Source organism: Arvicanthis niloticus, chromosome 23 (genome assembly GCF_011762505.2).
Source record: "Arvicanthis niloticus isolate mArvNil1 chromosome 23, mArvNil1.pat.X, whole genome shotgun sequence".
In the NCBI taxonomy this organism is placed as follows: domain Eukaryota; kingdom Metazoa; phylum Chordata; class Mammalia; order Rodentia; family Muridae; genus Arvicanthis; species Arvicanthis niloticus.
In genome coordinates this window covers 16,005,446-16,022,350 of record NC_133430.1, presented here as the reverse complement: position 1 = coordinate 16,022,350, position 16,905 = coordinate 16,005,446, and the positions used below count along the sequence as shown (strand labels likewise).

The 16,905-nt window shown below is 52.3% G+C and overlaps 1 protein-coding gene across 4 annotated transcripts in view; it reads right to left on the bottom strand.

The window, feature by feature from the left end:
- Positions 1 to 3,546: 3,546 nt before the first annotated feature.
- Itpk1 (inositol-tetrakisphosphate 1-kinase) overlaps positions 3,547 to 16,905 on the bottom strand; it is a 135,418-nt gene continuing 122,059 nt past the window's right edge. For 3 of the 4 annotated variants that reach the window (XM_076921349.1, XM_076921351.1, XM_076921352.1), the window contains 4 exons: positions 16,477 to 16,602; positions 15,311 to 15,378; positions 9,886 to 10,048; positions 3,547 to 5,461 (listed from right to left, as the gene is read on the bottom strand). In XM_076921349.1, the coding sequence (XP_076777464.1) occupies positions 5,103 to 5,461; positions 9,886 to 10,048; positions 15,311 to 15,378; positions 16,477 to 16,602 (716 nt within the window). In that variant the 3' untranslated portion in view covers positions 3,547 to 5,102. The remainder of the gene's footprint in view (positions 5,462 to 9,885; positions 10,049 to 15,310; positions 15,379 to 16,476; positions 16,603 to 16,905) is intronic. The other variant, XM_076921350.1, reaches the window with a different exon arrangement.

The window sequence follows — 16,905 nt, the reverse complement described above, 5'->3', positions numbered from 1 at the left end:
TTGTGTGTGTTCTGCCTGCCTGCATGTCTGTGCACCATGTGCTGTCGGTGCCTTTGGATCCCCTGGAACTGAAGTTATGGATGGTTGTGAACCACCATGTGGTGCTGGGAGCTGAACCCAGTTCCTCTGCAGAAACAAGTACTCTTAACCGCTGACCCTCAACACACTAAACTTGAGAATTCTGTAGGTTATTCAACCTGGTCAAGCTGGGATGTGGTATTGCACTCATGGGTGCTGGCTACCAGGGCCAATCATTCAGTCACTCACCAAACATTCGTATGTGGCCAAGCATGGCTGCCTGCACACAAAACCCACGATGAAGCCTGGCTTTGGAAACCCATTGCCTTGGGGGCAACTCGGATCCTTCTATAGGCAAAGCAGCCTCTCATGTGTTAGGCTTGTGTGTGGCTCTGCTGGGTTCAGCTTCAGACAAGAACTTTACCTCATCCTGTTCTCTGCCTGTTGCACCTCAACTAAAAGCCAGGTGTTGGTGATGCCAAACGTGGGGACAGCCTTAGTCTTAGCAGTCAGCCTGTATGAGGCTCTCTTGTCAGGGAGAGCAAGAGCATACACACTGTGATGAGAGAGAGAAAGAGAGGGGGAGGGGGAGGGGAAGGGGAGGGGAAGGGGGAGGGGGAGAGGGAAACACTGCTGCTACCCCAGGCAGAATCAACTCTAGAGTTCTAGTGTGTGAGGGCTGGGTCCCAAGAGTCTCCGATGTGCCTCAGACCACCCATTCACTGTGTGAATGCTTGACCAGCTTTTCTGTCTCTCTCAGAGCCTCAGTTTCCCAATATGTAATACTTAATTCTCTACTGAGGTAAGGCTTAACAGTATCAGACAGACAGCACAGACCAAAAGCTATAGCAGCAGCAGACATGGTAAGATAGTGGTGGGGTGGGAAGTCTTAGCCTCAACTTTTCAAGTGAGGCCTGGCGTGACGTCACTGCTGAGGCATGGTTTTCTTCATGTTATACCTCCTGATAGTCAGGTAATTACACAAACTCCCACTAGGCCATCAGAGATCAAGAACACCACTACCACCAAGACTAAGTGGTAACGGACCATAGGGAGAGATACCATGTCACCAAAGGACCCCATCCCAAAGGCAAGCCACCTGCATTGTATCACAGCAAAGATGCAGCCCACACAGGCACTGGCAGACGGCTTTGTAGGCAGCACAGGGCCAAGTGTACTTGGTGTAGAAATGTGCACAAGATACATGGGAGAGACAGCCAGCAGCCATCACAAAGCTCAGACATGGACACTACTTAGCTTCTGAGGTAGGAGAGCTCTGTATGGACCCTGGGTGAGCTCAGGGAGCCTCAGGGAAATATTATCTCCTATGTCTTGCAGTTGCCCCTCTAAGATGCCAGGGCCCATTAAACCCAGGAATTAGAAAACACAATCCTTTCTGCAAAGGACTTTGTGGTCTGGTTAGTACCTTAGTCACAAGCAGAAGGAAGAGGACCGAAGCAGGAGGGTCATACTCCTATGGAGGTCAGTCCTTCTCTGCAGAGTATTGGAAGGGGTCGTCCCCAGAGCATACTGGCACAGGCTTGGCAGAGGAAAGGGGGCAAGACATAGGCCTTTACCATGAGGGGAGGATCTGTAGAGAGGTGCAGCCATCATCTGAGCTGTAGCTAGCTGAGTAGCAGCAGTTACAAGAGAGTTATCTAAACTGGGTTCCTGGATCCTAGGACATCCCACAGAGGGCCATGGCACCTGTTCATCCATACTGGAAGAGGCGGGCTCTTTCAGGCCAGCTTGAAGGCTCTGAAGTGACAAGAGGCAGTGAGCCCAGCTTGCTGGTGTGGGGAATGCTGTTGGAATTCCACTGGCTAAGTGATTGATTAAGAGGGAATATAAAAGGGCAGGGAACTCCACCCAGAACACCAGCAAGGCCACCCAGTTGTGGGGAGCCGACAGAAGGCGGCTATCATCCTTGCAGCCATCTTGAGCCATATACCCTGACAAGAGACTTGATTACAATAGCCTACAACAGCTGAGAACACTCTGATAACATCTTGTTTTAGATACCCAGAATCTTCCCTTGGGTGTGTGAGACTTAAAGGTGTGTGACTTAAGGGCGTGACTTAGAGATCAGATTTAGAGATAAGACCTAAGGGCATGAGTTAGAGGCGTGGCTTAGAAGTGAGACATATAAAAGGCGAGAGGCAGACAGAAGAAATTATTATTAAGTATTAGGCACTTGGATTAGGCACTTAGCACTTGGAGAAAGAACTTGGAAAGAGACTAGCAACTGGAACTAGGATTAGGTGCTAGGAACTAGGGACTTGGAGAGAAGAAGAGAGACTGAAGAATAAACGGGATTGAATCACACTCTGTCTGGTCTCCATTCTTCCAGTCCATCCTTACTCTCTTTTGCTGAACCCTGACCCGAAGACCAGAGCTTCTTGGGGCAGTGCAGGCTAACAAGTTAGTCCCCAAGGCTTTTGGCAGTGCGGGTCCCAACACTGACAGAGTGGCCCTTGACATTTTGGCCCTCAAAAATTGGTAGCTCGGGCCGCAACACCCAGTGGCTATATAGTCAGCATCCAGTATGAATGTGCTAGACTACAGACAAGGACCAGTGGTCAAGTCAGAAGAATGACAGCAGCCTTTTGTCTCTGGATGTCTGGCCAGCAGACACTACTTGCCCCAGCTGTTTAGAAACCCAGCTTCTTGCTGCAGCTTTTGTGGGGGCACCTGTAAGTGCTCCAAGACCAAAAAAGGGTTGGGTTACTTTCTGCCCACTCCTTTAATGTAGGATCTCTCCCTGAACGTGGGGCTCATATTTTCTTGGCTAGGCTAGAAGCCAGCAAGCCTCAGTGATCCCTTTGTCTCTATCCCCTATACTCAGAGTTGGAGGAGCTGGGATCTGAACTCCAGACCTCATGATTACAGAGCAAGCACTCTTAACCACTGAGCCATCTCTCCGTCACCCCCACCAACCTACTGGAGTCTTGACTCATTGTGGATCCTACTCAGCAGCCTTAGGGTGATGCCCACTCAGGGTGGTTTCTTCCTCCATTGATAGGGCTCCAGGGGATCGTCCCCTTAATCCCTGAGGGTTATGTGGATCTAATTTTGCAGGCTAGCCTACCCATGGTGTGTGGTAAGCACCACTCTTCCATGACACCAACAATGACCCAGTCCCAGGGCAGATCGCTCTTGGCTCCCTTGGTGAAGACAGACACCAGCAGCTGGTGCTGTGTAGCGTCAATGTGAAGGTCACACTTCGGTATCATTAAAGTATCTGTAAGAATGCGGGCCCAGGTTTCTGGTCCTGTTTCCAGTCTGGAAAGTGGAACTGCCCTCCTCCATACCTGCATGGAGACCTGTGGAAAATGCTGCCCGGCCAGGAGACAGTTACTTGATACCCGGGCTTGGTTTACCATGTGTGACCCTGGAGAGGAAGGAGCTCTGGGGGACACAGCATCACCTACCTGGGGCCGTTCTCAAGGCAGAGTCTGGGGATTCTATTCTGAAAGGGCAAAGCTGTCATTAATGTCTTTTTTTTAAAGACTGTGAGCACGTGTGAAATGCAGTTTGATCTCAGTAGTTTATTCCAGAGACAAAGCAGTGCAAGAGGCGGCCACACTTCCCACCCCCTGTATTCAGGGTCAGGCCTGGGAAGGTGACATACAGACATCATCAGTTCAACACTCAGGTCCTGTAAACGTGGTTAGTCCTGGGGTTCTGCTTCCAAGAAAGCCAATCAGCTTCTCCTTGCCCAAAGGATGCCCCAGCACGGCCCTTAGTGGCCTTCCCAGGGCTGCTGCTGCTTCCTCTAGTGTACTCCATCTTACTAGACCTAAGGACATTCCAAAGGCCACATTCTCTTTGCACAGTGAGCTGATATCTTAAGACACAAGATCACCCTTGGGGGTCCTGGGCTGCTCATCTGGGGCTCCATAGGTGTCCTCTCCTGTGGGCTTTGGGGCCAGTGGGTGGTCTGCCAGCTGCTGTGGGGACAGAGTGAGTCTGAAGTGGGGCACAACTCCCTTGGGGGCTTGCCTAGTACTCAGTGCAAGGGACTTGCCATGAACACAGCAGGGTTACGCAGGGCCTTGCTGTGCCAGGAGAGGCTGGTGTGTGCGTGCGTGCGTGTGCGTGTGTGTGCATATGTGTGTGTGTGTGTGTGTTTGGACCTGGATGCTGACATGAGGAAGCAGGTATCCTCATGGGTTAGAACACTAGGTCAGGCCTTCAGCTCTCTGTTTCAGGAGCCACCCTGAAGAGACGAGGTGGTGGAGATCTGAAGACTCACGGAACGATCTGTTCAAAGTCCCAGTGTAAATCCTGGGGCCTGGCAGACTCCTGGACTCCTAGCCAGAGGGCCTCCTTCCTGGATCTCAGTGAGCAACAGGGTCAGGGCAGAGAGGAAAGTGGCCTGGTGTATTCCATGAGCCAGTAAAGACTAGCAATAGCCAGTGGGCTTTGGCCACACCTACAGGAAGCTTCTTTTCCCTTCCTACAACTCAGATCCCCCATGCAGAGCTCCCGAGGGGGGGGGGGGGCGCATCTACTGCTTCCCTGGCTTTGGAAATCAAGGGTCAGCCACACAGGGGCAAGGGTTAGCTTTGGAAAAGGGCACATCTGGGAAAAGAGGGAAGGTGAGGTCTGGGTGTGGGCAGGTGTGAAGAGGGGAACTGGGCAAACCGTTCGTCCTTCCCCTGCTTAGCTGCAACAGCCTGGCCAGGTATGGGCTTCCTTCCAGGGTGCCCAGAGCCTGGCCCACAACAGCCATGAAGACAGACAGACATGCACATTCACACTTGCATAACAATCATACACACATGCACACACCCCACCTCACATTCAGACCTAGTGTTGAGAACACAAGCGTGTGTAAACTCAGTGAGGAGATCTGCACAGCAGGAGTTAGGCGGCATCCTCGAGGCTGGACCACTTGGTGTTCTGCTCTGTCTCCCTCCCCCCCCTTCATTCCGATCATAACATCAGAAAATCAGGTAAAAAATTAAAACAGAGAAGCATCAGATCACCGGGAATTCTTAGTAGTGTTCCCATTTGGAGCTGCTGGCTCAGTGGGTGTGTTCCACGCTCCGCGCCGCCCCTCTGGGTCCTGGGCTCTGTGGCTACTGTGAGGAGGCCTTGGTGGCCAGGGAGGCCACACAGTGCTGCTGGAAGCTGGGTGACACGCCGGTGGTGCAGCCAAGTCTCTGGTGCGGCAGTTTGGCAGAAGCACCAGCGGTCATGTTGCCTGCTTCGGTCTCAGTCTTCCAGGGTGTGTCCTGGCCCTTCATGCTGCTGCAGCAGCCAGGGCTGGCACTGCACGTCCGCTCACCAGCCAGGCTGCCCGCCGGTTCCGCCAGGAGCCTGTTGTGCCTTAGCGGGGCCACTTCCTCCGTGGCAGCTCCTCCTGTGCTCTGGCCTTGCAGGACTGTGGCAATGTGGTTCAGGAGGTCGGTAAAGAACTCACTCACTCCCTCATAGCCTGGAGATGGGAGACACAGAAGGCACTGGGCATTAGCCAGGGGATATGAGAGGGGAAAGCAGCACAGTGGGCTCCTGGGACCTGGGGAGGCACTTTCAGTATCCCACTGACAAAGGAAACTCAGGCTTGGCAGACAAGGCAGGATGGTGGGAGACACAGGGTCTAATGTACCTGGGCCACAGGCTGGCCCTAGACCACGGTCTGTCTCCTGAGCGTGAGAAAACCACAGCTCCAGCAGATAAAGGTGAAATCTTGTTTTGTTAGAAACAGCCCTTGCTCACCAACTGCTGTAGTTTGGGTATGCAGTGCTCTTTCCAAAGCCCACGTGTTAAATGCTTGTCCTGAGCTCAAGGAGCTGCTGGGAGGTGGTAGAGGACCCCGCTAAGGAGACTGTCCAGTCATTTCAGACACGCCATCACTTCTTGGGTAGCTTCCTCTGCCAATGCTTCCCATAACATCTGCCTCGTCACAGCCCCAAATCAGTAGGGCAAAGTCATCATGGACTGAAAGCCTCAAAATCCAAATAACCTTTCTTCTTCCTGGTGATCATCTTGGGTATTTTGTTACAGTAGCAGAAGGCTGGGGAAGGTAACCACCCAACAGGACAAGATGTACGGTCAGAGGCAGCCATGCCAAGGTGGATTCCTCATGCACTTACTCACAAACTGGGAGTCTGGCCGCAGACCTGGGTCCTGGCCACTGTAGCCATCTTGAACCTCAACTTTTTTGTCTACACAGCAACAGGAGGCCTGCTCTCACAATGCAGCCTTGCATGAACATCACAGGAATGCTGGACCTGGTTGGGTCTGACCCAGTAGCCACAGCCCAAACCAAATCTGTTCCCTCTCACCCCAAAACACCTTCAGGGGGGTTATTTGTACTCCAGGCTCTGAGGATCAGGACCTAGGAACAGACTGCCAAGACCTTTATTTCTGGCATAAAAAAACTGCTGGTGAACACCTTGGGGGAGAATACTTTCACACGCATGCACACATAAAAGCACACACCTTCCACAGATACAAATGCCAGCACAGACCCCAGGAATGACCCAGCAGGTTTCAGATTCAGTTGAGGATTTGTTGACTCCTAGAAAACTGTACCTCAAGAGATGTGAGGTGAGACTCCTGTCACCTGCTCTGACTGATGTGCCTGGATTAAAACTGGTACACAGCTACCAGAATGAGCTGGAGTTGGGGAGCCGGCCAGATTTCTGTTACCCTCTGTGGGGAGGGGTGTCCTTCAGACACTGGCTATGACCACGACTGTACCATTGTGTAATCAAGTGAGTACCAAGAGGTTAATAAAACCTTGGCATGTGCTCCTGTGCCATTCGTCCTACTGGCACAAGTTGAGGTGGCACTGTGTGGGGGCCAGACCACTGGGCCACCGTGTGTTATTTGGCAAACTACTCTGTGGTTTTGAGGAAGCCTGAGGCTGTGTGAGAAGCAAGGGCACTCATGCTAAAGCTAACAAAGTGGCTGGCAAGCATGCAAATGTCAACGCCATCTTCACAAAACCCCAGTACACACATGGAGACAAGGGGCGCTATCTCACAAGGGACTCTGAGGCTTCATGAGGCCCCAGGTCACAAAGGTCCTAAGTGGCAGAACTGTGATCTGACCCAGATCCTAGTCCGGTGTACCTGGTATACCTGGTACTGAGAAGCCCCACTGCAGGACCCAATATTCCAGTAGCTCTGGGAAAGAGGATTGAAAGGCAAGGCAGACACGGGTTTAAGTGTGACTCAGGGCGGGGCGATGCATCCGGACCCAGTTGGGTTGCCAAGAAACCCAGGAGGCTGCCGCCTAGCAACCACTCTGCTTTAGCTCCCAGATGAAGCTCAGAGGACCAGGTAGACTTCAGCAGAGAGGGAGGGTGAACTTTCCCAGAGTATTACAGAGTCACCTCCTGGGGGCCTGCAGTAAACAGGCTAAGGTAGGTTGGTGTTCGTCAGGCTGGGAGGTGGAAACTAGCAGAGCAGTGCCAGTTCCATGCCCAATACCATGCAAACCCATCTGTCCGCAGCACGGGGAAAGCACCCATTCGTACAGAAGCAAAAGTAGGGGCTATGTAAGGTTGCCTGAACCGTCACAGAATGAAGAGGTGGGCCAGGATCAGAACCTGCTATTCTAAGACATCAAAGGCCTCAGGGTCAGTGAAGGCTCTGGAGTGACAGGCTATAGCCTTTTGGGGACCGTAACCATGGATAAGGTTCTATAGCTTCTGGCATCACCTCTCACAGGCAAGCAGAGATCACAGCACACAGCAGGGCCAGTAGCACATACTGCTTCTGCTGTTCAGGCTGGCTGATCTGAAAAGCTGGGTGCTCTGACAGGACTCCCACCTAGCCCGATGCCCCCCAGGCTTCTTGAGTAGCAGCAGGACCCAGAGCCTCTATCTCTGCTGGGCCCAAAGAGAGCTGGCTCTATACTACAGATGGTGTACCAAGTCACTTCCCAGATACCACTTCCTCTCTGCCTGAGGTCCCTGGGACAATAGAACCCTTAGGCCATCCCTCAACAGCTTTGGCTGGGCTCAGTAGTTACAGACCCACCACATGGCCCTGTCCACTGGGACAATCCAGCTCTTGGTCCCCTGGCAGAAGACTGTGTTCATACTGGCTCTTAGTGATTGTCTCCCTGGCTGTTGGGAGGGGCTGCCCATCACCAGTGGAAAAGTGTATGTCCCTCCTCCCAAGGCTTTCTCAGTGTCCTAAGTCACCCATAGTGGGCTGTATGTGTTCTTGGATCACCGACATCTTTACTTCATTTTTATGACCCTCCTGACATACACCAATCCCCTCATTCTATGCTCTAGCTCACCCAAGGCCCCACCATCTATACCTAGGGGGTTGGGGAACGCAATGAGCTGGAGCTGAACACGCTGGCCGGACACAGGCCTCAGACCCGGGATGTTCCCATCTTGCCCAAAGGGAGAGCGAAAGTCTCCGCCAGGCCTCAGAGGTTCCCCTCAGACCCCATCAGGACCCTCCTGGTACCCAGATGCTCCTCCTTCAGTGTCGGTCCTTTCCTTTACCCAATTCTCTCTGGTGTCCATACATGACAGAGGAGCCACCAGCTGCTCCACCCCCATCCTCTGCCTCCTCCCAACTGAGGTGTGAACTCTGAGAACAGAAAATGTCACCCCTGGAGATGTCAAGTGAACGACAGATGGAGTTGCTGGGCTCCTTGGGGTCCCTGTTTTCCTGCTGTGAGCTGTGATGGTTTAGAGTGCCTCATGTTCTCTCTGGGGCTTAACAGGATATAGGGACTGAGTACCCAGATGCTTTGTGCTGGTGAGGTGGCTTCCTGGCCACACATGGCCCTGAACAGCAAAGAGGAGCTAGCTATCCCTTCATATCAAGAAAATAAAGAACATCCAGGAACAATGACATCACTACATAGGTAAGGCTGGAGGGAGTGGAGGTTATGAGCTGGGCCAGCCTGAGGCAGGGATACCTGGGTCTGGAAAAGTGGGGCTATGGAGACTCAAAGCTGGACTATGCCTCTCTTTCATCTGATCCCCCAAGGCTCCTCAGGCAGGGTCTTGTTATGTAACCCTATATGGCTTTAAACTCAGGACAATCCTCCTGCTTTAGCCTCCAGAGTGGTAAGATGACAGGCATGAGCCAGCAGACCTGGAAGGCTCTACACCTCTCAGCTGCAGTGATGATACACAGACCACTGGCCTTAGGGTCTCCAGGGCATGCCACCAGTCTAGGAGCGCTGCCAGCCCCATAGATCCAGGCCAGGGCTCACTTGGTGGTAATCCCTTGGGCCACTGGCTGAGCAGAGACTGAGGGATGGATGCTCAGCAGAGTTGCGCTCCAAGCCAGAAGCGTCGCAAGGCTCCAGCAGTGAGGGGATGTAGTGTGGGGATCTTTGTGGCAGCAGACACTATAATGGGGAATGCGGTGGCAGGGCGTGGGCCTGGCTCTCAGTCTCCCAGCTCAGAACAGTGGAAGCAGTACTTGCCTGGGGGTAGGGTTGGGGGGGTCTGGTCTTGCCAATTCATACTCTGTGACCCCCCAAAAATACTGCCACTGGAGGAGCCTCAGTCTCCCTACCTGTGGATGGTAGAGATTGAGTCTTCCAAGCCCTTTTTAGCTCCTTGGGTCTGGAAGGGACAATGGGATGGACTGAGGAGGTCAGTCAGGGATAAGGCTGATGGCAGGATTGAAAGATGGGGGGGGAAGGGTATACAGTGCTGTGGGGGGCTTGGGCATGGCACCTCCCCAGAGAGGAATCTGGGGCTTCACTGTTCTGTCTTAGGAACAGAGGCTGCATGGCGGTGGCACTCGGCCTAGATTCCAGCACAAGGAGGGACTCTCCCATCTCCAGCCAAGCTCACTCGTTTCCCATCCCCTGAAGATATCAAGCAGCCAGAGGACCACCAGTGTAGGGTCACCCAGCCCCAATGCTCACCTGGGAAGGCGTTGACGTCAATGACAGCATGCTGCCCGGTCTGGTTGTTAATGATGATGTCGATTCCAAACAGTGACACTCCCAGCGCCTGCCGCAGAGCCCGAGACAGCTCCCGGATAACCTCATCACTTGGCCGTTCGAATACTCCCTCAATCTTGTCCAGCTGTGAACACATATATACAGGTCAGGCTTTTGTGGCTAAGGTACCATAGAGAGTAGACCCCTCTCATGAAAAGCACTACCATCCATCCTTCCTGTCAGGAGGTGGGGCTAACCCACCATGGTGCAAGCTGCTGGGCTCTGGAGGCATCAGTGCATGAAACAGGGTACTTTGTGCTCAAGCACGACTGAAGTGGCTGTTATCAGTACATTAACAGGCAGGGAAATGGGCTCACAGAGGTCAGGGCCTGGTCCAGGGTCACAGAAAGCAGGAAGGATAGCGTCTGTTATGGAAGAAGACATTAAGATGAAGAAAGCATTTGGACCAGAACTTAAAGGCAGACACAGCCAGGTAGAAATGGGTACCGATCAGCACCCGACCACCATGCCACTTTGCTGGCAGCCTACAGGAGTGAGGCTGAGGATCCAGGGAACAGGTCTGGAGAAGAGTGCTTCTCTCTTCCCAGCTGTGATGTACCAGGTATTTGCAAACAACATCCCATCCCATGTGATCTGGGCTTTCCCAAAGGTGCTGCCTATCCAACCCTAAGCCTAGCTTCCCAGGGTGTTCTCCACAGGCCTTGAGCCCAAGTCTGCCCACCCTGTGTTACATGTTTTCTGCTTTCTGGGAACCCTCTGAAGAGGACCGAGTCTCCGGGAGGGATTATAGATGAGGATACAGATTCAAATCCCAGCAGAGATTTCTCAGTTCCGTAGACTTGGCTACACTACCTGGCCTGCACCTCCACTTGATTATCTGTACAGTGGGAATGATTAAGCCTCCATCTTAGACTTGCTGGGAGGGACAACAAGGTAGGGATAGTACAAGCCTGGCTCTGAAGAGGTATAGCTCCTGGATATAAGGTCGCAGACTGCACTGCCTAAGATCGAAATGTCACAATAGGGTACACGCTAGCTGCCAGTGAGTATCGAGGTCTGGGGAAAGGGGTAGGCTCAAACCAAAGTGGGAAATGAAGCTGAGTCAAAAGCTTTAAATATATTGGGCTGGTGAGATGGTTCAGTGGGTTAAAACTCTTTGCTGCCCGATGACCTGAGTTTGATCTCCGGGTCATGCAGGGTGCAAAGACTTCTGAAAACTGTCCTCTGAGCGCCACACACAAAAATGAATGAATGAATAAATTTAAAAAAATTCTTAAATGGTTAAACATAAAATTCCTTAGGGTCCAGATAGATAGTCTATTAGGGGTTAAAAAAGGGGTACTCAAAAGAGACCCCGGGGCACCAATGGTAACTGTAGTGATCTTTCAATGGTCAGACATTCCAGATGGCCTAAATATCCATCGCTAGACAAATGGGAAAGCCGTAGCTTATCCACACAGAAATGTGGATTACCCATAAAAAGGACTGAAGTTCTTTCATGCACAGTGCTGAGTGACAGCAATCAGCTGGGAGCTGAGTGTTGAAGATCCTGCTTATATAAAATGCCAGCACAGACCATGCAGATGGAGGTCAGACCCAAGGTGGCCAGGGGCTGGGGGTGGGAGGAATAGGGACTGAGTGCTCATGGGAACAGGGGGCGGAAAATGTTTTGGAATTAGATAGAGGTGTATCTACAGGACACTGGGTGTGTGACTATTGCTATAAATTGTTCACTTTAGGAGCTGGAGAGATGGATGGCTCAGCAGTTTAGAGGACTGGTTACTCTTACAGAGGACCTGGACTCGGCTGTCATCATCCACACGGGATCTGATGCCCTCTTCTGATCTCCACAGGCACAGCATGCAGGTAGTGCACAGACATGCATGCAGGCCAAACACGCATATGCATACAAAAAATAATTAAATCTTAAAAAAAAAAACTATTTAAAATAGCTAATTTTACACATGTGAATTTGTTTTTAAGAAAAGATTTGTCTATTTATTTTATGTATATGAGTACACTGTAGCTGTCTTCAGACACACCAGAAGAGGGCAACAGATCCCATTACAGATGGTTGGGAGCCACCATGTGGTTGCTGGGAATTAAACTCAGGCTCTCTGGAAGAGCAGTCAGTGCTCTTAACCACTGAGCCATCTCTCCAGCCCACGTGGATTTTTATCTCAATTTAAAAAGCACAAAAAATACTGGGTGTGGTGATGCATACCTTTAATCCCAGTATTTGGGGCAGGAGCATCTCTGTGAGTTTCAGGCCAACCTGCTTTACATAGAGTTCCAGGCTAGCCAGGGCTACAAAGTGAGACCCTCTCTCAAAACAAGCCAACTGTGCAACTCGACACAAGCTAGAGTCACTGGAGAGGAAGAAGGCTCAATTGAGCAAGTGCCTCCATAAGATTGGGCTGTGGGCCAGCCTGTAGGGCATTTTCTTAATTAGTGATTGACAGGGGAGGGCCCAGTCCACTGTGGGTGGTGCCAGCCCCAGGCTGACAGTTCTGGGTTTTATAAGAAAGCAGGCTGAAGAAGCCATGAGGAGCAAGGCAGTGAGCAGCACCCATCCATGGCCTCTGCATCAGCTCCAGCCTCCGGTTCCTGTCCTGTCTTTCAAAATGAACTGTCATGTGGAAATGTAAACCAAATAAACCCTTTCCTCCCCAAGTCGCTTCAGTCGTGCTGTTTCATCATAGCAACAGTAACCCTGACTAGGACAACAACCAAATAAAAAAGCTCTGGTCACTAATCAAAAAAGATCTTAAAACAGACATGTGCTGAGCAGGGACGGACTGACACGTGGGCCCATCTATGTCCTGCTGCTCAGGCTATCCCCACTGCTCTGAGGACAGCAGGGCCCCTCCATTTAAAACCCCAGTATCCAGTGTCTGACCTAGGGAAAGTATTTCCTGGGGGAGTTGGGGGACAGCCACCATCTGGCTACAATGGGCACTCAGCCCTGTCTGAGCCTCCTGGTCACTTGGGTCAGTGGCTTGGCCCAGGTTAGAGTCCCAAACCAAATCAGAGACCAGCATTGGCCATCCTGTACCCACTATGTGGCCCTGATCTGTCATGTAGCCCTCCTGGGCCTTGTTTTTCCACCCCAGTGAATAGGCTAATAAAAATACCTAGGCCACGAGGCTCGGGTCAGGAAGGACTGCTGGGCGGATCTGAGGCTCATGGCGCAGTGCCTGGGAGCCACAATGCTGGCCATTGCCTGTTAAAGAGCCGCATGGCATACTGTTTATAAAAGCACCTTCTTAGCTCAGCTGAAGAATCTCAGAAATCCTTCCGAAGCCATTTGATTATCCAAACCCAAACAGCTGGCCCAGGATCAGACAAAGGCATGGAGATGGCCCGGTGGACCCAAGCCAATTTAGCTGTGAGGTTCTGGGTGAGGAGGGAAGGAAGGGTCGAGCTGGTGCTCCTGCAGCTTGACCTGGTGACTCTCAACCTCTATCACAGCTGACACTAATCTAGATACAGATGTACACCTCCGACACAGGCATTCCTAGTAACTCATGCGAGATGAAGGAATTGATGGTCAGGTAGGTGATGTGACTCCGGTCAGACCACAGGCAGTCCCAGGAGACCTCTGCTTCCCCACTATGGCAGAGCTGGGGATAGATAATAAGGCTGTGTGTATGTGTTGGGGTGTGTGTGTCTGTGTGTGTCACTGAGCTACCCACTGGAAGCCTATGCGTAATAACCCCTTGAACTGACTCTCAATGGCAAAAGGTGTTCAGGGTCTAAAAGCTCAGGGAGAAGGTAGGCCTGTTTTCTAAGGCGTTGTCTGGGGATGAGGCGGGCCTTCAAGGTTATCAGATGTCTCTGCATGGCACTCTTTGGGGGCAGGAAGGTGATGAGTGGGGCGTGCTCTGGCCACTGGTTCCTGAGAACAGAATCGACTTTCAGTTCAGCTTGAAGGCATCCTGGAGGGTGACATCCCCAGGGAAAAGGCTGTGCTTGTCACTCTGCATCACAAGATGTCAGCTCTGAAGGGTTTGGTGTGGAGTGGAAGTCTGGGGTACTTGCAGGCCTCGGGTGTGGGGAGGGACCTTGTGGTGCACTAGATTCCATTCCTCAGGAGGAGCAGCAAACCAGTAGGCAGTAACTGAAGGAGACTTCCCAGCCCTCAAAGCATCCCTCTGGTACTGGCTGATAATAGTCCTAGTGGCCAACAGTCCTATACTATGCAAGAACAACATCAAGGACAGCTTCCCAGGAAGCCTGTGGAAGGCCAACTCCCTTCTCAGGGGCCTGGTGGGAGGGGGCGGGATGCCAGTGATTCTGACATGTAGAGAACAAAGCCTTCCCAAATACAAGGCTCTGCTTATATTTCTCAGTGTGCACAGCCAGTTCTGAGAGTCTGCTTGAGATGTGGTGGTCTGCGCAGATGAGGTGGCTCAGTGTGTGACAGTCTTGAGAGCTGACTTCCTTCCACAGAACACGTACATAGGGGGGAGAGGAAGAAGCACCAACTCCACAAAGTCGTCCACACACGCATGTGCACATAAACACACAGTCATTAATAAAAAGTTAAGACAAATTAGATGGTCCAAGGCTTCCCTATTTGTTCTAGGGGGGCAACATGAATCAATATCCCAAGGGACAGCCCTATCTTTCCAGGTCCCTGTCAAAGCCATGCTTTCTTGGCTCACAGCTACATCTTCAAAGGCAACACAAACAAGGAACTGGCCAAGCTAGAGGTGCGCGCCTTTAACCCCAGCACTCAGGAGGCAGAGACAGGTGGATCTGTGACTTATATGGCCAGCCAGAGCCATATAAAAAAGGAACTGCTAAGGTCAGAGGTCAGGCACCTGAGGCCAGGACAGGGGCCTGGAACCAGGTTAGGTACAAGTCACTGGCAGCGTCTGTCATTGAGTCCAACCAGGAAAGGAAGAAGGACCCACTCAGAGGTCCTAGAGCACCTGACTCTCCCATGGAGAGCAGGAAGCCTGAAGCCAGACTTCTGTGGGAAACAGCAGGCTGTAGCCCAAGGCACCTTCTGTCACTATCGAGGAAGGAAATTTCTAGAAGACGCAACTTCGCAATCAGATAGGTGAGGATAATCCCTGCTTGCCTCTGTATGAACTTGGTTGGTGACATCTCCAAGCTGCTATAAGGCCACCAAGCACCCCTGATAAACCTGACATACTGATGCTCCAGCCATGATGGCAGGAGGGAGGCTGTTCCAGGGGCAAGCAGTCCTCACCAGGTCCACAACGCTCCCTTTCCAGACACAGACACGACTGTGATGCCCACTGATATATGATTGTGTGGGTCCTGTGTGGGGACAGGGGTTCTTTGTGCTAACCTTGGCCTGCTAGACAGCTCAGCTGGGGACCCCTTGACAGGCAGCCATGGATGAGACACATACCTCAGTGAGGACTGATGAGGACTCCGGCTTTGACACATTGTGGCTGTTGAAGAAGATGGACTCACGATCTGAAAAAAACAGAAGTCACAGGGTAAATCAGACCAGGAGACAGCAATGCCAACACCAGGGGGCAGCACCACCCCAGTCACGCTTTGGGTGGCCTCTGGCTCAGCCCTGGGTTCTTGGGAGCTAGGCACCCACAGCTGCATCGCATACAGATGTGACCATCAGGACCCCAGTTTCAATTTGTCCTCCCACATGGTTTACTGGGACACCCTCACTACCATCTTACGGCACCGTGTATGGGTTTCCTTAGCACCTGAAGCTGGGCAGGCCATAAGTGTGCATAGGAGGTTGGGAAGAGAGGAAGGCAATGGAGGTGAGACACTGTGCACCCAGATATCAAAGGTCTGGAGTGTCCTGAGAGGAGACGCCTACCAAAAGCCACTTGGTCTATGTATCCCCAATCAGGTGGCCACTCATATGTGAGTTTAACAGACAAAGGTTCCCAACTAATTAATAGGAACCCGAGCAAGGCTTCCATAGGCTTACCCAGGAAAGCACTGCAATTTCCCAGTCTCCTCCACACATGTCTGATCTGCTGCCGCTCACAATCCCTCAGCCCCACTGGGCACCAGAGAGGCAGCTCAGTCCCAGGAATGTGATGGTGCATTCATTTATTTCCCTTGTACAAATGACCTTGAGGTATAAGCCACGATTGCTCTGGGGAGATGTAAGCTTGGCTGCACAGTTTGCAATGTTCTCAAGCACTTGGAAGCATGGACACGCTAGGGCAAGAATCACAAAACCACAAGCCTAGGGGTTGAGTTCTGGCCATTATCCCCTCATAGCCCCACCCCCACCAAGAATAGCACAGGACCAATCTGGGCTGGAAGCCCCCCCCGAAGGGATCCTGACAACCCTTGCTCAAATTCTTGCAAGAGAGGTGTCATGGACCCTACCCTGCAGGACATGGTGATCATCCCTGGGACCCAGGCCCTCAAGCACGGGGACAGGCTAAACACCGGCTGAGGGCCTGTGTGTCAGGGCTCAGGTGCCTGTTGTGGCTGCCATGACCCCCAGCAGCTCCACGACTCTACGGCGCCATAAAAATCATGCACAAGGAAGTGATTCAGGCAGAGCCAAGCAGGCAGGCGCTGAAGTACCTGGCATCCTTCCCGCTAGTGGGGCACAGAGGCCCCTGGCCACCCCGGTGTGCCCGACAGTCCTCCCGCTGCTCCGACCAGAGCCAGTCCAGACAGGGGGCATGAGAGATGGTCCTGGGGAGGAGCCTGGGAAAAATAAACACCCTGCGGGACTTGTGTCAAGCATGTCCACTGGTCCCTACTCTCGGGCACAAGTGCACCTTCAGGAGTGGTGGGCAGAGCCTGACAGGCCAGAGGACAGACCAGGGCTTCATCACTTAGGACAGCTCTCTGGCCTTCTATGGGCATTGCCAACCTTCTCCTGGAGCCTCCTGAACTTGGGGTACCTTCCACCCGAGTCTCTATAGGTCCCTAAGAGTAAAGGCCCAAAGAGCAGAGCGGACCTGAGAATGAGAACAGGCCACCAGGAGCAGGTGGACACAGTAATAC